Raw genomic sequence first — 21,162 nt, forward strand, 5'->3', positions numbered from 1 at the left:
TAACTGCTTGCCCTGTGTTAATATGGACATGCGATGTATCCCTATACAAGCTTATGCACGGGTACAGGCATGGCTCTCCACGGTGCAGTATCAAAGATAGCTGACAAGTCCCGGTGTGAGGTACTGACATTTCTCACTGTATAAACGGGAGAGCTGAATGGTATCAACAATAGCTATTTACATCGATACAGTGACTTTGTCCCAAGATGCTTTCCAGGAGCGTAATCAGACAAAATGGACATCGAGCAAAAGAAGGAGCTATTAGGACAGGTGACCAAATGTTTGGTCAAGGAGGTGGGTTCTAAGGAGGGTCTTAAAGGAGGCGAGAGATGTAGAGGTTTAGGGAGAATTTTAAATTTGAATTGTTGGGAGACCGTGAGCCAGTGTAGGACAGCAAGCACAGGGCACTTTGCTGCTCATTAAAAATGATTATCGCGAGAGAGAGAACAAAATGGAAAGAGTGGACTTGATTTACTAGAATGTACCTGGGATGAGGAACTTCAGTTATGTGGAGAGACTGGAGAAACTGGGGCTATTCTCCTTAGAATGGAAAAGGTTAAGAGGAGATTTGATTGAGGTGTTTGAAATCATGAATGGTTTGGACAGAGTAAATAAGGAGAAACTGTTTCCAGTGGCAGAAGGGTCGGTAACCAGAGGACACAGATTTAAGGTGATCGGCAAAAGAGTCAGAGGGGACATGAGGAAACATTTTTTTATGCAGTGAGTTGTAATGACCTGGAATGCGCTGCCTGAAAGGGCGGTGGAAGCAGATTGAATAATAACTTCCAAAAGAGAATTGGATAAATACTTGAAGGGAAAAAATTTACAGGACTATGGGGAAAGAGCAGGGGAGTGGGGCTAATTGGATAGCTCTTTCAAAGAGCCAGTACAGGCACGATGGGGCGAATGGCCTCCACCTGTGCTGTACTTACTATGATTTCCATTTGTGTCTGGTTTTCTTTTTAGAAATTTTCAGACACACCGCTGTTCCAAAGTTGGACAGGTAGCAGCCCTCCACTGAATCAACCAGCTCCCACCCCTCCACCAAACTCGGGCCATGGGCAGCAAGCTGGAGCGAATTCCCGGCGATGATTCCTCTGCCCTCTGGTACCTCCCTCCCATCTGCGCAGCCCAGATGCAGTGAGAATGACAGATCTGACCTTGACGTGTACGGGCTCTTTGCATCACATGACTTGATGTGAAGAATTTCATTGATAATTCCTTTCCTGACTGACTGCAGGGGCTCTCAGGAAACATAAGCTAATCGGCATGGAGATAGTTCCCAGCAGTTGAGTGACTGCAAAGCCAAGCAAGGGATCTGTTCGAATGACGGAAGCAGGAGACCAAGTAATAGCTGAGCTGGAAGTCCCAGCCATACTTCGGGAGTGGCATTTATAGGGACATCAGAATCTTGGCCCAAACTCTTTACAGATTCTTTCTCAAAGATCAGCCGAGTCCTTAGTCCTCTTCTGCCCAGAAACACATTTAATGATTTCCCTTCATCCCATTCACGCTGTCTCCTTCGGGATCCTTTCCTGCTAACTTATTCCACAACACGATTACCCTTTGGGTGGGAAACAAAATTGCCCCTCTCCCCTTCTTGCTCCAGCGGCCTCATTTAAAAAAGACAATGGTGTCCCCTTGAACAACTTGCCTGGATCAATTTTCTCTTTAGCCCATCACATGCCAGTGTGCGTTTGCCCAGTGTAAACTGTTCATATGGGGATCGGGCGGGAAAGTGGAGTTGAGGTCAAAAATCAGCCATGATCTGATTGAATGGCGAAGCAGGCTCGAGGGGCAATATGGCCTACTCCAGCTCCTATTTCTTATGTTCTTGTAAGCACTAAACCACTGGGTGGGTTAAATATCTGGAGAGGGAGTCGACTGAGTACGGTGTTAGCGGAGCAGGGAAATTCTCCAGCTCCAGTAGCTGACACAGAAATTAACCCAATAAGTTGAGGATAGATCGACAAGTTTCCCCAAAAAATCTTTAAGAGTCGCAATACAATATCCTGGTGTCAAGGATCCCTCTTTAGAAGCAGTCCTGATAGGGAGAAGATAGATTCACTCCTCGCTGGGACTCCACCTGCTTTTAACTCAACTTGAGTCCTGTCTCCTGTTTGGCAGGTTCTCACTGACCCAGGTCCTGGCCCTCACCGGCAAGATATTCAGGCAAAGGTTAACCTCAGTTGAAGGGCCTGCTGTGCGGTTGGAGGAACTGGGGATTTTCCACCTGTGGCAGTGTTTTGTTTTATTGGGGAGAGTGCAGCAGTTTGTGTTCTCCAGTGGTAATGAAATGTCACTGAGTCGGTCTTACTGGTAAAGCTGAAAAGGCCAGAGGGTTTTTCAAAGTCGTTCTTTATCGGTGATTACATGGTTTGTGGTTTCACCCTGCAGCTCCGCAAAGCAGCAATGTCAGGAGGATTAGAAAATGTTAGTGAGAGACGTCCACAATGTCAGCCTGTTTAGTCAGCTGCCATTGGAGATATTTCATTCGCAGGAATATATCTTTCAAAAATGTTCCAGTCCAAACATTCAGTGCTTATCAGCACGTTAAGAATTGTTTCCATGGAAACCCACTATATCTATTTATGGTGAATGCATTAGGGCCGTTGCGGCTAAGACAGGTTCTCAGATAGAGAGGTCACGCCAGCTCAGAAAAACTGCACCAAAGCCCAATACCGCAGGAGTTAGGGGCATGGACCAAGCCCGAATAATGACGGGTAATCGGGTTAACAGAGGTTTCATCTTCGGGAGGAAAAAAGTCAGAGAGTGGAGAGCGTTTCCCATCCTGCTGGTGAGAGGTTCTCCCCATCCTCCCCGTCCTCCCCGTTGGGACCCCTCTTAAAGTAGGACTCACAACACAAAACCCTTTAGTTTTGCGCAAATTGGAAATCGTTCCCACTCGGTCAACGGGAATGGAAATGTCAACTGTGGGGCCGCAGCAATCGTCCTGCTAAGGATTGGATTAGTGCCCAGTGTAGTCGGACGGTCACTGCAAATAACCCCGGCTGCATCGTGACCTGGGACTGCTTGATGCCAGGAGTCAGTTCTATTCTTGGGCGTTTACATTCCTCACCCTGATCAGAATGAAAAGTCACCTCATAACTGCAAAAAAAAAAAGAAATTTTTTAACACCACTCGCTAGCTAAAATCTGAAGACAACTAATGTGAATCACAGTCTGTAACATCAAACAGATTCCATCCAAGTTATCAACCAGACATTAACAGATGAAACTAGCCTTTGAGAACTGCACCTCCAGATCTAAAACCAAGGATGTCCAATCGAAATGTTTGAACTGGATTCTGGCAACTTGACTGAACATTTAAGTTCTAAAATAGCCAATGAGATTGCTTGGTGTGATCCTGGAATAATAGAGCATAGAAGGAGGCCATTCGGGCCATCGTATAAACTAGTCCAGACAGTCAGCAGCTAATTGGTAGCCTTAGTGTGATGAGGTTGTCCTTGCAGCCTATCCTGAGCCAGCCCAAGTTCGTCTATCCATTCCCCCCGTCCAGTCGCCAGCCGTCTCCATCTGCGGCTGCTCTGGTGCCCTCCATCACTGCACTATATCCCCCCCCCCTCCATCACTGCACTATATCCCCCCCCTCCATCACTGCACTATATCCCCCCCCCTCCATCACTGCACTATATCCCCCCCCCTCCATCACTGCACCATGGCCCCCCCCTCCATCACTGCACTATATCCCCCCCCTCCATCACTGCACTATATCCCCCCCCTCCATCACTGCACTATATCCCCCCCCTCCATCACTGCACTATATCCCCCCCCTCCATCACTGCACTATATCCCCCCCCCTCCATCACTGCACTATACCCCCCCCCTCCATCACTGCACTATATCCCCCCCCTCCATCACTGCACCATGGCCCCCCCCCCTCCATCACTGCACTATATCCCCCCCCTCCATCACTGCACCATGGCCCCCCCCCTCCATCACTGCACCATGCCCCCCCCCTCCATCACTGCACTATATCCCCCCCCTCCATCACTGCACTATATCCCCCCCCTCCATCACTGCACCATGGCCCCCCCCCTCCATCACTGCACTATACCCCCCCCCCTCCATCACTGCACTATATCCCCCCCCTCCATCACTGCACTATACCCCCCCCCCTCCATCACTGCACCATGGCCCCCCCCCTCCATCACTGCACCATGCCCCCCCTCCATCACTGCACCATGGCCCCCCCCTCCATCACTGCACTATATCCCCCCCCTCCATCACTGCACTATATCCCCCCCCTCCATCACTGCACCATGGCCCCCCCCCTCCATCACTGCACTATACCCCCCCCCCTCCATCACTGCACTATATCCCCCCCCTCCATCACTGCACCATGGCCCCCCCCCCTCCATCACTGCACTATATCCCCCCCCTCCATCACTGCACCATGGCCCCCCCCCTCCATCACTGCACCATGCCCCCCCCCTCCATCACTGCACTATATCCCCCCCCTCCATCACTGCACTATATCCCCCCCCTCCATCACTGCACCATGGCCCCCCCCCTCCATCACTGCACTATACCCCCCCCCCTCCATCACTGCACTATATCCCCCCCCTCCATCACTGCACTATACCCCCCCCCCTCCATCACTGCACCATGGCCCCCCCCCTCCATCACTGCACCATGCCCCCCCTCCATCACTGCACCATGGCCCCCCCCTCCATCACTGCACTATATCCCCCCCCTCCATCACTGCACTATATCCCCCCCCTCCATCACTGCACCATGGCCCCCCCCCTCCATCACTGCACTATACCCCCCCCCCTCCATCACTGCACTATATCCCCCCCCTCCATCACTGCACTATACCCCCCCCCCTCCATCACTGCACCATGGCCCCCCCCCTCCATCACTGCACCATGCCCCCCCTCCATCACTGCACCATGGCCCCCCCCTCCATCACTGCACTATACCCCCCCCCCTCCATCACTGCACCATGGCCCCCCCCCTCCATCACTGCACCATGCCCCCCCTCCTCCATCACTGCACCATGGCCCCCCCCTCCATCACTGCACCATGCCCCCCCCTCCATCACTGCACCATGCCCCCCCTCCATCACTGCACTATATCCCCCCCCTCCATCACTGCACTATACCCCCCCCCCTCCATCACTGCACTATATCCCCCCCCTCCATCACTGCACTATACCCCCCCCCTCCATCACTGCACTATATCCCCCCCCTCCATCACTGCACCATGGCCCCCCCCCCTCCATCACTGCACTATATCCCCCCCCTCCATCACTGCACTATACCCCCCCCCTCCATCACTGCACTATATCCCCCCCCTCCATCACTGCACTATATCCCCCCCCTCCATCACTGCACTATATCCCCCCCCTCCATCACTGCACTATATCCCCCCCCCCTCCATCACTGCACTATATCCCCCCCCTCCATCACTGCACTATATCCCCCCCCCCTCCATCACTGCACTATATCCCCCCCCTCCATCACTGCACTATATCCCCCCCCCTCCATCACTGCACTATATCCCCCCCCTCCATCACTGCACCATGGCCCCCCCCCCTCCATCACTGCACTATATCCCCCCCCTCCATCACTGCACTATATCCCCCCCCTCCATCACTGCACTATATCCCCCCCCTCCATCACTGCACTATATCCCCCCCCCTCCATCACTGCACCATGGCCCCCCCCCTCCATCACTGCACCATGCCCCCCCCCTCCATCACTGCACTATATCCCCCCCCTCCATCACTGCACTATATCCCCCCCCTCCATCACTGCACCATGCCCCCCCTCCATCACTGCACTATATCCCCCCCCCTCCATCACTGCACTATATCCCCCCCCCTCCATCACTGCACTATATCCCCCCCCTCCATCACTGCACTATATCCCCCCCCCTCCATCACTGCACTATATCCCCCCCCTCCATCACTGCACCATGCCCCCCCCCTCCATCACTGCACTATATCCCCCCCCTCCATCACTGCACTATATCCCCCCCCCTCCATCACTGCACCATGGCCCCCCCCCTCCATCACTGCACCATGCCCCCCCTCCATCACTGCACTATATCCCCCCCCTCCATCACTGCACTATATCCCCCCCCTCCATCACTGCACTATATCCCCCCCCCTCCATCACTGCACTATACCCCCCCCTCCATCACTGCACTATATCCCCCCCCTCCATCACTGCACTATATCCCCCCCCTCCATCACTGCACCATGCCCCCCCTCCATCACTGCACTATATCCCCCCCCTCCATCACTGCACTATATCCCCCCCCTCCATCACTGCACTATATCCCCCCCCCTCCATCACTGCACCATGCCCCCCCCCCCTCCATCACTGCACTATATCCCCCCCCCTCCATCACTGCACTATATCCCCCCCCCCTCCATCACTGCACTATATCCCCCCCCCTCCATCACTGCACTATATCCCCCCCCTCCATCACTGCACTATACCCCCCCCCTCCATCACTGCACTATATCCCCCCCCTCCATCACTGCACTATACCCCCCCCCTCCATCACTGCACTATATCCCCCCCCTCCATCACTGCACCATGGCCCCCCCCCCTCCATCACTGCACTATACCCCCCCCCTCCATCACTGCACTATACCCCCCCCCTCCATCACTGCACTATACCCCCCCCCCTCCATCACTGCACTATACCCCCCCCCTCCATCACTGCACTATATCCCCCCCCTCCATCACTGCACTATACCCCCCCCCTCCATCACTGCACTATATCCCCCCCCCTCCATCACTGCACTATATCCCCCCCCTCCATCACTGCACCATGCCCCCCCTCCATCACTGCACTATATCCCCCCCCCTCCATCACTGCACTATATCCCCCCCCTCCATCACTGCACCATGCCCCCCCTCCATCACTGCACTATACCCCCCCCCTCCATCACTGCACTATATCCCCCCCCCTCCATCACTGCACTATACCCCCCCCCTCCATCACTGCACTATACCCCCCCCCTCCATCACTGCACTATACCCCCCCCCTCCATCACTGCACTATATCCCCCCCCTCCATCACTGCACTATACCCCCCCCCTCCATCACTGCACTATATCCCCCCCTCCATCACTGCACTATATCCCCCCCCCTCCATCACTGCACCATGGCCCCCCCTCCATCACTGCACCGTGGCCCGCCCCCGCCGCTGCACCATGTGCCCCCCCCCCTCCGCCACTGCACCATGGGCCTCCCCCTCCGCCACTGCATCATGTGCCCCCCCTCTGCCAATGCACCATGGGCCCCCCCCCTCCGCCACTGCATCATGTGCCCCCCCTCTGCCAATGCACCATGTGCCCCCCCCCCCGCCAATGCACCATGTGCCCCCCCTCCGCCAATGCACCATGTGCCCCCCCTCCGCCAATGCACCATGTGCCCCCCCCCGCCAATGCACCATGTGCCCCCCCCCCGCCAATGCACCATGGGCCCCCCCCCTCTGCCAAAGCACCATGTGCCCCCCCCGCCAATGCCCCATGGTTCCCCCCCCCCCTCCGCCAATGCACCATGGTTCCCCCCCCCTCCACCAATGCACCATGGGCCCCCCCCACTGCCAATGCACCATGGCCCCCCTCCGCCAATGCACCATGGGCCCCCCCTCCGCCAATGCACCATGTGCCCCCCCCGCCAATGCCCCATGGTTCCCCCCCCTCCGCCAATGCACCATGGGCCCCCCCCTCCGCCAATGCCCCATGGTTCCCCCCCCCTCCGCCAATGCACCATGTGCCCCCCCTCACCCCGCCAATGCACCATGTGCCCCCCCTTCGCCAATGCACCATGGGCCCCCCCCTCCACCACTGCACCATGGGCCCCCCACCTCTGCCAATGCACCATGTGCCCCCCCCGCCAATGCCCCATGGTTCCCCCCCCTCCGCCAATGCACCATGGGCCCCCCCCCTCTGCCAATGCACCATGTGCCCCCCCCGCCAATGCCCCATGGTTCCCCCCCCTCCGCCAATGCACCATGGGCCCCCCCCACCGCCAATGCACCATGTGCCCCCCCTCAGCCACTTCAAGTATTTCTGATTCTCATCACTTACAAGTAAGGTCCCTCTCACACCTCCAGCTCTCACCAGGATAATTGCTGGTCCCAAGCACCGCCCCTCCCCGCCAGGCCAGCTCGCACCTACCTTTAACAGTTGCTGTCCTGGTGCAGTTGTAGAGAATGGCCAGCTCTCCGAACACTTTCCCTGGCGCCATTGTGCAGAGTTTCACATCCTCTTTAGTCACCTCCACTTTCCCCTCTATGAAGAGAGACAGACAGGCAGCATCAGTCACTTACACCGAGACTCACATGTCAGACAGCTGCACTGAGCAGACATTTCATGGGAATGGAGTCCTTTCAGTAGCAGAGACATAAACACGGGACACAGTTATATTGCAGAGGGGAAAACTGCTCTCAATTTGGAAACTCAGTGCAAAATTCAGACGTTCTGGTCAGCATCTTCAAAGGAACCTCCTGTCCACTGGTTTCCCCTTTACATGGACTGACCACACCATGCATGAACACACATAAATCCCCTCCACAAACATACACAGGACCCCTTTTACAAACTCAGGCGAATTATACCAAATGTAAAGCCCTTTAAATATACGTGAGGAACATATGGGCAGAATCAAGTTTGTTCAATAACACTAAAAACAAAATATATCTCATCATTCTTTGACCACATGCAGTGTAAAGAAGAATGAAAATAAGCTGTTGGACCTGTACACACAAAGACTGGGCAGAGGGAGGGACTGTCACTAACAGCTGTGACCCGTAATCCCACGGAATACATTTGGACTACTGACATCCGAAGCTGCAAGTGACAAGTGCCAGTGTGCACCCATCCTCTTCACACTCCTAGGATGAAAAGAGTGGTCCAAATACACTCAATCAACACAACCCTGCTTGATCACTGCTCACTCAGACCAACACTGACATTTGGAAGGTGCCTTGATAGACAAAGGTGCACGTACTCTGCAACGAGAGGGTGTGTGTGTGTGTGTGTGTGCACCCTTCACTAATCTTGTCTGATGGATAGTCGTGGTGCAGTAATTATCATAGATCTTACAGCACTGAAGGAGGCCATTCAGCCCATCTCTGTCTGTGCTGGCTCTTTGAAAGAGCTGTCCAATTAGTCCCACTCCCTTGCTCTTTCCCCATAGCCCTGCAAATTTTTCCTTTTCAAGTATTTATCCAATTCCCTTTTGAAAGTTACTATTGAATCCACCAGGCAGTGTGTCCCAGATCATAATTCACATAAAAAAATTTACCTTCCTCTCCCCTCTGGTTTTTTTTGCTGATTATCAGCGTCCTCTGGTTACAGACCCTCCTGTCACTGGAAACAGTTTTTTCTTATTTACTCTATCAAAACCAGTTATAATTTTGAACACCTCCATTAAATCTCCCCTTAACCTTCTCTGTTCCAAGGAAAACAATCCCAGCTTCTCCAGTCTCTCCACATAACTGAAGTCCCTCATCCCTGGTACCAGTCTAGTAAATCTCCTCTGCACCCTCTCTAAGGCCTTGACATCCTTCCTAAAGTGCGGTGCCCAGAATTGGACACAATCCTCCAGCAGAGGCCTGACCAGAGATTTCTAAAGTTGAACCACATTGGCCCACTTGCTGAAGTCTGATGGTGAGGAAGGTGTAAGGAAGATCAGGGGCGGGGGTACGACAACACAACTGAAAATGTTCATCGGGGCGGGTGGATTTGCTGTTGGCCGATGATCTCCAGTAAGGATCAATGGCTCTCTCTGTTGTGCTGTTTTAATTCCACACATCAGGCTTGGACAACAAGCTGGCAGAATGTGGATCTTTGAAGCTGAATCTGAACAGACGGGGAATTAACCAGGTGCAGCAGCAGCAACAGGTGGCACACAGACCCTGCCAAGGATTAGGGAAAATCTCCTGCGGGTCCTCACTCCAAACAACAGCACAGCCCATCAAATCAATGTGAAAACATTAACAAGGTGAAACAAGAGGCCATCTGGCCTCTCAGGCCTCTTACCTCCATGGACCATGTTGCCCTATTATGGCCTCTAACCAACTCCTCTAGCTCAAGGAAAGCCCTCAAGCTTTAACATTCAGGCAGCATCTTTCACTTAAGATGTTAAACCGAGGACCGTTCACACGCAGTGAGATGTTATAGAAATGTAAACAGTATTATTACTAATATGCTATCAGATCTCTCATGGACTTTCCATGTTGAACGTCTCTTTAAATTGACAGTTACTTGTGTCTTCTTGGGGAGGGAGTCAAGGTCAGAAAAAAATAGAAGGACACTACTGGCTTTTTTCTCTTTTGGTGCATTTTTTGAAAAAAATTCTTCAGTTGTGATCTGTAAGTGAGTTATACAAAGTGTGACAGTTCCACTGAGATAGATAAGACAGCTAGGAAGGTGAAGATTACATTCAGTAACATTTCTCTCCAAACCCTGAAGTAGAATTGGTGAAACTCCAGAACATAAATCGAACTATATAACCCACATTTACATCTCTGGCCCACTGCATCCCCCAGTCGGCACCCATGGTCTGGGCAATACACCTTCACTTCACATAATAACAAATCTCGAACCACAAACACTTTGCAACTACAAAAACATTTTCTATCTCGGATTGTGAACTGAAAATCCCGTTGGCCAGCAAGGATTCTAGTCCAGCTACAGATGGGCTCGACACTTCAGCACGGTGGCAGGTTGGGAGTGTTACCAGTGGGTCTGTCCCTACCTCTCCGGTCCTGTACTCTGCATCAAGTGGCTTTCCTTCTCATCCAGCTGCAGCTCCTCGTCTCTACCAACCACAATTCTTCCTTTTGATTTGATTTAAATATAAAGAATCCCATGAGAGGAGATTCAGAAGACAGAGGCCAGCTTTATAGAAAGTGAGACGAGGCGGAGGGGGAGACGGATTAAACAAGAAAACCGTGCGTTTATACAAGAACCTTACCCAGAAATGTTTCAAAGCTTCTTTTCAACTGCCTGCTGCCTTTTATTGTAAACCAAGCAGCTCAAAAGTCCTGATTTTCAAGCTTTTGATCAGTTTCCATGTGCTTTTCGGAATATTATTTCTATTCAGTATTGTAAGGTTTATGGTAACAAGTCAAAACCTGACTGATTCCAACTGTGAAATCAGCCGGGAATCAAACTGAAATGCAGCAATAATATTCCACAATAGTTGGAATAATTTGCCTAAATACAATGTTTAAGAATGTTTTTTCTCAATGAGGCTTGGCCCTCTCCACCCAGAATTGTCCACTGTCCAGTTCTTGGGCTTGGTAAAAGATGGCCAGCCTCCTCTCTGTACGTGGACATTGAGCAGAGCGAGAGTGTGCTCTTAATCTGAGCCTCAGGCAAGCCGAAGAACGATGCATAGCTTTTCACTGTCAGTCTGACTGGGTGCTGCACATTGAATCCAGTCTGACTGGGGAGGGAGGGGGTTCTCATGACAAATACACTCCTCCATCCTGTAATCATAATCTAATTGGATTTGAAATAGGTCACTCTGAATTTCAGCTCATTAGGAAGTAGCTGACTGCCTTTCAGACAGAGTCATTACCCTTTGCTCTTCATGTTTCCTTGGCATCTAATCCCATTTCTTGCTATGATTGCTGATGGGTGCCATATGGAGTTGACAGAGAGACAGTGGTTTGAGACAGAAACACTTGGAAAGAAAACAAAAAAACATTGCATAAATCAGCACAAAGTCAGCCAGTTCACTCCATTTCATTGTGTGCTGAATGGAACTATTTAACACAAATGCTAGACTGCCTAATGAGGGTCACCCAATGATGCTGCATGGATATCCACAGTTTATCCCACCGAGATTATGTTCAATGTACAGATAAAATAAAGACTCTGGTCGAGTGGGTAAATGTACCAACTCTGTACAATGGGTCAGACAGTCCTTGGTTTGATTCTCGGTCTGTGCTGTCTTAGGCACTCATAGCTGGTGTGCTACAGTTGGTCTTACTGACCTGTGAGATGGTCAGGGCCGAAAAATATCAGCAGGGGCTCCATCTCACCCCAGATAGAGGTGTAGGTCAGGTTAGTGCAGAAGCAGGCTAGGCTCTGTCCTCCCTTTTCAAATCAATGCCAACGACATCTATCTGGGCTGAGATACAAAGAATGGCCACTTGCTGGAAGGACTGGAGGTTCGCTGGTGCCCATGGCACAGGACCCCAGTCAGTAGGACCTTCAGGAAAGGGGGAGAAAATTGGGGAAATACCAGGAGCTTCAATGGGATTGTTAGGGTTACTGGAGGGACGGGCTATCAATGGGATTGTTAGGGTACTGGAGGGATGAGCTATCAATGGGATTGTTAGGGTACTGGAGGGACGGGCTATCAATGGGATTGTTAGGGGACCGGAGGGACGGGCTATCAATGGGATTGTTAGGGGACCGGAGGGATGGGCTATCAATGGGATTGTTAGGGGACCGGAGGGACGGGCTATCAATGGGATTGTTAGGGGACCGGAGGGACGGGCTATCAATGGGATTGTTAGGGGACCGGAGGGACGGGCTATCAATGGGATTGTTAGGGGACCGGAGGGACGGGCTATCAATGAGATTGTTAGGGGACCGGAGGGACGGGCTATCAATGGGATTGTTAGGGGACCGGAGGGACGGGCTATCAATGGGATTGTTAGGGGACCGGAGGGACGGGCGATCAATGGGATTGTTAGGGTACTGGAGGGATGAGCTATCAATGGGATTGTTAGGGGACCGGAGGGATGGGCTATCAATGGGATTGTTAGGGGACCGGAGGGATGGGCTATCAGTGGGATTGTTAGGGTACTGGAGGGATGGGCTATCAATGGGATTGTTAGGGGACCGGAGGGATGGGCTATCAATGGGATTGTTAGGGGACCGGAGGGATGGGCTATCAGTGGGATTGTTAGGGGACCGGAGGGATGGGCTATCAGTGGGATTGTTAGGGGACCGGAGGGATGGGCTATCAATGGGATTGTTAGGGGACCAGAGGGATGGGCTATCAATGGGATTGTTAGGGGAGCGGAGGGATGGGCTATCAGTGGGATTGTTAGGGGACCGGAGGGATGGGCTATCAATGGGATTGTTAGGGGACCGGAGGGATGGGCTATCAGTGGGATTGTTAGGGGACCGGAGGGATGGGCTATCAATGGGATTGTTAGGGGACCGGAGGGATGAGCTATCAATGGGATTGTTAGGGGACCGGAGGGATGGGCTATCAATGGGATTGTTAGGGGACCGGAGGGATGGGCTATCAATGGGATTGTTAGGGGACCGGAGGGATGGGCTATCAATGGGATTGTTAGGGTACTGGAGGGATGGGCTATCAATGGGATTGTTAGGGGACCGGAGGGATGGGCTATCAATGGGATTGTTAGGGGACCGGAGGGATGGGCTATCAATGGGATTGTTCGGGTACCGGAGGGATGGGCTATCAATGGGATTGTTAGGGGACCGGAGGGATGGGCTATCAGTGGGATTGTTAGGGGACCGGAGGGATGGGCCATCAGTGGGATTGTTAGGGGACTGGTGGGATGGGCTATCAATGGGATTGTTAGGGGACCGGAGGGATGGGCTATCAATGGGATTGTTCGGGTACCGGAGGGATGGGCTATCAATGGGATTGTTAGGGGACCGGAGGGATGGGCTATCAATGGGATTGTTAGGGGACCGGAGGGATGGGCTATCAGTGGGATTGTTAGGGGACCGGAGGGATGGGCTATCAGTGGGATTGTTAGGGGACCGGAGGGATGGGCTATCAATGGGATTGTTAGGGGACCGGAGGGATGGGCTATCAATGGGATTGTTCGGGTACCGGAGGGATGGGCTATCAATGGGATTGTTAGGGTACTGGAGGGATGAGCTATCAATGGGATTGTTAGGGGACCGGAGGGATGGGCTATCAGTGGGATTGTTAGGGGACCGGAGGGATGGGCTATCAATGGGATTGTTAGGGTACTGGAGGGATGGGCTATCAATGGGATTGTTAGGGGACCGGAGGGATGGGCTATCAATGGGATTGTTAGGGGACCGGAGGGATGGGCTATCAGTGGGATTGTTAGGGGACCGGAGGGATGGGCTATCAGTGGGATTGTTAGGGGACCGGAGGGATGGGCTATCAATGGGATTGTTAGGGGACCAGAGGGATGGGCTATCAATGGGATTGTTAGGGGAGCGGAGGGATGGGCTATCAGTGGGATTGTTAGGGGACCGGAGGGATGGGCTATCAATGGGATTGTTAGGGGACCGGAGGGATGGGCTATCAGTGGGATTGTTAGGGGACCGGAGGGATGGGCTATCAATGGGATTGTTAGGGGACCGGAGGGATGAGCTATCAATGGGATTGTTAGGGGACCGGAGGGATGGGCTATCAATGGGATTGTTAGGGGACCGGAGGGATGGGCTATCAATGGGATTGTTAGGGGACCGGAGGGATGGGCTATCAATGGGATTGTTAGGGGACCGGAGGGATGGGCTATCAATGGGATTGTTAGGGTACTGGAGGGATGGGCTATCAATGGGATTGTTAGGGGACTGGAGGGATGAGCTATCAATGGGATTGTTAGGGTACTGGAGGGATGGGCTATCAATGGGATTGTTAGGGGACCGGAGGGATGGGCTATCAATGGGATTGTTAGGGTACTGGAGGGATGGGCTATCAATGGGATTGTTAGGGGACCGGAGGGATGGGCTATCAATGGGATTGTTAGGGGACCGGAGGGATGGGCTATCAATGGGATTGTTCGGGTACCGGAGGGATGGGCTATCAATGGGATTGTTAGGGGACCGGAGGGATGGGCTATCAGTGGGATTGTTAGGGGACCGGAGGGATGGGCCATCAGTGGGATTGTTAGGGGACTGGTGGGATGGGCTATCAATGGGATTGTTAGGGGACCGGAGGGATGGGCTATCAATGGGATTGTTCGGGTACCGGAGGGATGGGCTATCAATGGGATTGTTAGGGGACCGGAGGGATGGGCTATCAATGGGATTGTTAGGGGACCGGAGGGATGGGCTATCAGTGGGATTGTTAGGGGACCGGAGGGATGGGCTATCAGTGGGATTGTTAGGGGACCGGAGGGATGGGCTATCAATGGGATTGTTAGGGGACCGGAGGGATGGGCTATCAATGGGATTGTTCGGGTACCGGAGGGATGGGCTATCAATGGGATTGTTAGGGGACCGGAGGGATGGGCTATCAATGGGATTGTTAGGGGACCGGAGGGATGGGCTATCAGTGGGATTGTTAGGGGGCCGGAGGGATGGGCTATCAATGGGATTGTTCGGGTACCGGAGGGATGGGCTATCAATGGGATTGTTAGGGGACCGGAGGGATGGGCTATCAATGGGATTGTTAGGGGACCGGAGGGATGGGCTATCAATGGGATTGTTAGGGGACCGGAGGGATGGGCTATCAGTGGGATTGTTAGGGGACCGGAGGGATGGGCTATCAGTGGGATTGTTAGGGGACCGGAGGGATGGGCTATCAATGGGATTGTTAGGGGACCGGAGGGATGGGCTATCAATGGGATTGTTAGGGGAGCGGAGGGATGGGCTATCAGTGGGATTGTTAGGGGACCGGAGGGATGGGCTATCAATGGGATTGTTAGGGGACCGGAGGGATGGGCTATCAGTGGGATTGTTAGGGGACCGGAGGGATGGGCTATCAATGGGATTGTTAGGGGACCGGAGGGATGAGCTATCAATGGGATTGTTAGGGGACCGGAGAGATGGGCTATCAATGGGATTGTTAGGGGACTGGAGGGATGAGCTATCAATGGGATTGTTAGGGTACTGGAGGGATGGGCTATCAATGGGATTGTTCGGGTACCGGAGGGATGGGCTATCAATGGGATTGTTAGGGGACCGGAGGGATGGGCTATCAATGGGATTGTTAGGGTACTGGAGGGATGGGCTATCAATGGGATTGTTAGGGGACCGGAGGGATGGGCTATCAATGGGATTGTTAGGGGACCGGAGGGATGGGCTATCAATGGGATTGTTAGGGGACCGGAGGGATGGGCTATCAATGGGATTGTTAGGGGACCGGAGGGATGGGCTATCAATGGGATTGTTAGGGGACCGGAGGGATGGGCTATCAATGGGATTGTTAGGGGATCGGAGGGATGGGCTATCAATGGGATTGTTAGGGGACTGGAGGGATGAGCTATCAATGGGATTGTTAGGGTACTGGAGGGATGGGCTATCAATGGGATTGTTCGGGTACCGGAGGGATGGGCTATCAATGGGATTGTTAGGGGACCGGAGGGATGGGCTATCAATGGGTTTGTTAGGGGACCGGAGGGATGGGCTATCAATGGGATTGTTAGGGGACCGGAGGGATGGGCTATCAATGGGATTGTTAGGGGACCGGAGGGATGGGCTATCAGTGGGATTGTTAGGGGACCGGAGGGATGAGCTATCAATGGGATTGTTAGGGGACCGGAGGGATGGGCTATCAATGGGTTTGTTAGGGGACCGGAGGGATGGGCTATCAATGGGATTGTTAGGGGACCGGAGGGATGGGCTATCAATGGGATTGTTAGGGGACCGGAGGGATGGGCTATCAGTGGGATTGTTACGGGACCGGAGGGATGGGCCATCAGTGGGATTGTTAGGGGACTGGTGGGATGGGCTATCAATGGGATTGTTAGGGGACCGGAGGGATGGGCTATCAATGGGATTGTTAGGGGACCGGAGGGATGGGCTATCAATGGGATTGTTAGGGGACCGGAGGGATGGGCTATCAGTGGGATTGTTAGGGGACCGGAGGGATGGGCCATCAGTGGGATTGTTAGGGGGCCGGAGGGATGGGCTGTCAATGGGATTGTTCGGGTACCGGAGGGATGGGCTATCAATGGGATTGTTAGGGGACCGGAGGGATGGGCTATCAATGGGATTGTTAGGGGACCGGAGGGATGGGCTATCAATGGGATTGTTAGGGGACCGGAGGGATGGGCTATCAATGGGATTGTTAGGGGACCGGAGGGATGGGCTATCAGTGGGATTGTTAGGGGACCGGAGGGATGGGCCATCAGTGGGATTGTTAGGGGGCCGGAGGGATGGGCTATCAATGGGATTGTTCGGGTACCGGAGGGATGGGCTATCAATGGGATTGTTAGGGGACCGGAGGGATGGGCTATCAGTGGGATTGTTAGGGGACCGGAGGGATGGGCCATCAGTGGGATTGTTAGGGGGCCGGAGGGATGGGCTATCAATGGGATTGTTCGGGTACCGGAGGGATGGGCTATCAATGGGATTGTTAGGGGACCGGAGGGATGAGCTATCAAAGGGATTGTTAGGGGAGCGGAGGGATGGGCTATCAATGGGATTGTTAGGGGACCGGAGGGATGGGCTATCAATGGGATTGTTAGGGGACCGGAGGGATGGGCTATCAATGGGATTGTTAGGGGACCGGAGGGATGAGCTATCAATGGGATTGTTAGGGTACTGGAGGGATGGGCTATCAATGGGATTGTTAGGGGACTGGAGGGATGAGCTATCAATGGGATTGTTAGGGGACCGGAGGGATGAGCTATCAATGGGATTGTTAGGGTACTGGAGGGATGGGCTATCAATGGGATTGTTAGGGGACCGGAGGGACGGGCTATCAGTGGGATTGTTAGGGGACCGGAGGGATGGGCTATCAATGGGATTGTTAGGGGACCGGAGGGATGGGCTATCAATGGGATTGTTAGGGGGCCGGAGGGATGGGCTATCAATGGGATTGTTAGGGTACTGGAGGGATGGGCTATCAATGGGATTGTTAGGGGACCGGAGGGATGGGCTATCAATGGGATTGTTAGGGGACCGGAGGGACGGGCTATCAGTGGGATTGTTAGTGGACCGGAGGGATGGGCTATCAGTGGGATTGTTAGGGTACTGGAGGGATGGGCTATCAATGGGATTGATAGGGGACTGGAGGGATGAGCTATCAATGGGATTGTTAGGGGACCGGAGGGATGGGCTATCAATGGGATTGTTAGGGGACCGGAGGGATGGGCTATCAATGGGATTGTTAGGGTACTGGAGGGATGGGCTATCAATGGGATTGTTAGGGGGCCGGAGGGATGGGCTATCAATGGGATTGTTAGGGTACTGGAGGGATGGGCTATCAATGGGATTGTTAGGGGACCGGAGGGATGGGCTATCAATGGGATTGTTAGGGGACCGGAGGGACGGGCTATCAGTGGGATTGTTAGTGGACCGGAGGGATGGGCTATCAGTGGGATTGTTAGGGTACCGGAGGGATGGGCTATCAGTGGGATTGTTAGGGGACTGGAGGGATGAGCTATCAATGGGATTGTTAGGGGACCGGAGGGATGAGCTATCAATGGGATTGTTAGGGGACCGGAGGGATGGGCTATCAATGGGATTGTTAGGGGACCGGAGGGATGGGCTATCAATGGGATTGTTAGGGGACTGGAGGGATGAGCTATCAATGGGATTGTTAGGGGACCGGAGGGATGGGCTATCAATGGGATTGTTAGGGGACCGGAGGGATGGGCTATCAATGGGATTGTTAGGGGACTGGAGGGATGAGCTATCAATGGGATTGTTAGGGGACCGGAGGGATGGGCTATCAATGGGATTGTTAGGGGACCGGAGGGATGGGCTATCAATGGGATTGTTAGGGGACCGGAGGGACGGGCTATCAATGGGATTGTTAGGGGACCGGAGGGATGGGCTATCAATGGGATTGTTAGGGTACTGGAGGGATGGGCTATCAATGGGATTGTTAGGGGACCGGAGGGATGGGCTATCAATGGGATTGTTAGGGGACCGGAGGGACGGGCTATCAATGGGATTGTTAGGGGACCGGAGGGATGGGCTATCAATGGGATTGTTAGGGGACCGGAGGGATGGGCTATCAATGGGATTGTTAGGGGACCGGAGGGATGGGCTATCAATGGGATTGTTAGGGGACCGGAGGGATGGGCTATCAATGGGATTGTTAGGGGACCGGAGGGATGGGCTATCAATGGGATTGTTAGGGGACCGGAGGGACGGGCTATCAGTTTGATTGTTAGGGGACCGGAGGGATGGGCTATCAATGGGATTGTTAGGGGACCGGAGGGATGGGCTATCAATGGGATTGTTAGGGGACCGGAGGGATGGGCTATCAATGGGATTGTTAGGGGACCGGAGGGATGGGCTATCAATGGGATTGTTAGGGGACCGGAGGGATGGGCTATCAATGGGATTGTTAGGGGACCGGAGGGATGGGCTATCAATGGGATTGTTAGGGGACCGGAGGGATGGGCTATCAGTGGGATTGTTAGGGGACCGGAGGGATGGGCCATCAGTGGGATTGTTAGGGGACTGGTGGGATGGGCTATCAATGGGATTGTTAGGGGACCGGAGGGATGGGCTATCAATGGGATTGTTAGGGGACCGGAGGGATGGGCTATCAATGGGATTGTTAGGGGACCGGAGGGATGGGCTATCAGTGGGATTGTTCGGGGACCGGAGGGATGGGCCATCAGTGGGATTGTTAGGGGACTGGTGGGATGGGCTATCAATGGGATTGTTAGGGGACCGGAGGGATGGGCTATCAATGGGATTGTTAGGGGACCGGAGGGATGGGCTATCAATGGGATTGTTAGGGGACCGGAGGGACGGGCTATCAATGGGATTGTTAGGGGACCGGAGGGATGGGCTATCAATGGGATTGTTAGGGGACCGGAGGGATGGGCTATCAGTGGGATTGTTAGGGGACCGGAGGGATGGGCCATCAGTGGGATTGTTAGGGGGCCGGAGGGATGGGCTATCAATGGGATTGTTAGTGGACCGGAGGGATGGGCTATCAGTGGGATTGTTAGGGTACTGGAGGGATGGGCTATCAATGGGATTGTTAGGGGACTGGAGGGATGAGCTATCAATGGGATTGTTAGGGGACTGGAGGGATGAGCTATCAATGGGATTGTTAGGGTACCGGAGGGATGGGCTATCAATGGGATTGTTAGGGGACCGGAGGGATGGGCTATCAATGGGATTGTTAGGGGACCGGAGGGATGGGCTATCAATGGGATTGTTAGGGGACCGGAGGGACGGGCTATCAATGGGATTGTTAGGGGACCGGAGGGATGGGCTATCAATGGGATTGTTAGTGGACCGGAGGGATGGGCTATCAATGGGATTGTTAGGGGACCGGAGGGATGGGCTATCAATGGGATTGTTAGGGGACCGGAGGGATGGGCTATCAATGGGATTGTTAGGGGACCGGAGGGATGAGCTATCAATGGGATTGTTAGGGGACCGGAGGGACGGGCTATCAATGGGATTGTTAGGGGACCGGAGGGACGGGCTATCAATGGGATTGTTAGGGGACCGGAGGGATGGGCTATCAATGGGATTGTTAGGGGACCGGAGGGACGGGCTATCAGTGGGATTGTTAGGGGACCGGAGGGATGGGCTATCAATGGGATTGTTAGGGGACCGGAGGGACGGGCTATCAGTGGGATTGTTAGGGGACCGGAGGGATGGGCTATCAATGGGATTGTTAGGGGACCGGAGGGATGGGCTATCAATGGGATTGTTAGGGGACCGGAGGGACGGGCTATCAGTGGGATTGTTAGGGGACCGGAGGGATGGGCTATCAGTGGGATTGTTAGGGTACTGGAGGGATGGGCTATCAATGGGATTGTTAGGGGACTGGAGGGATGGGCTATCAATGGGATTGTTAGGGGACTGGAGGGATGAGCTATCAATGGGATTGTTAGGGGACTGGAGGGATGAGCTATCAATGGGATTGTTAGGGTACTGGAGGGATGAGCTATCAATGGGATTGTTAGGGTACTGGAGGGATGGGCTATCAATGGGATTGTTAGGGGACCGGAGGGATGGGCTATCAATGGGATTGTTAGGGGACCGGAGGGATGGGCTATCAATGGGATTGTTAGGGGACCGGAGGGATGGGCTATCAATGGGATTGTTAGGGGACCGGAGGGATGGGCTATCAATGGGATTGTTAGGGGACCGGAGGGATGGGCTATCAATGGGATTGTTAGGGGACCGGAGGGATGGGCTATCAATGGGATTGTTAGGGTACTGGAGGGATGAGCTATCAATGGGATTGTTAGGGGACCGGAGGGATGGGCTATCAATGGGATTGTTAGGGGACCGGAGGGACGGGCTATCAATGGGATTGTT

General features: G+C 53.6%; 1 protein-coding gene across 2 annotated transcripts in view; it reads right to left on the bottom strand.

Annotated features, from left to right (window-relative positions):
• The window catches only part of LOC137335874 (cGMP-dependent protein kinase 1-like), a 146,544-nt gene that overhangs the window by 37,488 nt on the left and 87,894 nt on the right, over positions 1 to 21,162 (bottom strand). For both annotated transcript variants that reach the window (XM_068001372.1, XM_068001371.1), the window contains exon 3: positions 8,167 to 8,280. In XM_068001372.1, coding sequence (XP_067857473.1) covers positions 8,167 to 8,280 — 114 coding nt within the window. The remainder of the gene's footprint in view (positions 1 to 8,166; positions 8,281 to 21,162) is intronic.

Source organism: Heptranchias perlo, chromosome 20 (assembly GCF_035084215.1).
Source record: "Heptranchias perlo isolate sHepPer1 chromosome 20, sHepPer1.hap1, whole genome shotgun sequence".
In the NCBI taxonomy this organism is placed as follows: domain Eukaryota; kingdom Metazoa; phylum Chordata; class Chondrichthyes; order Hexanchiformes; family Hexanchidae; genus Heptranchias; species Heptranchias perlo.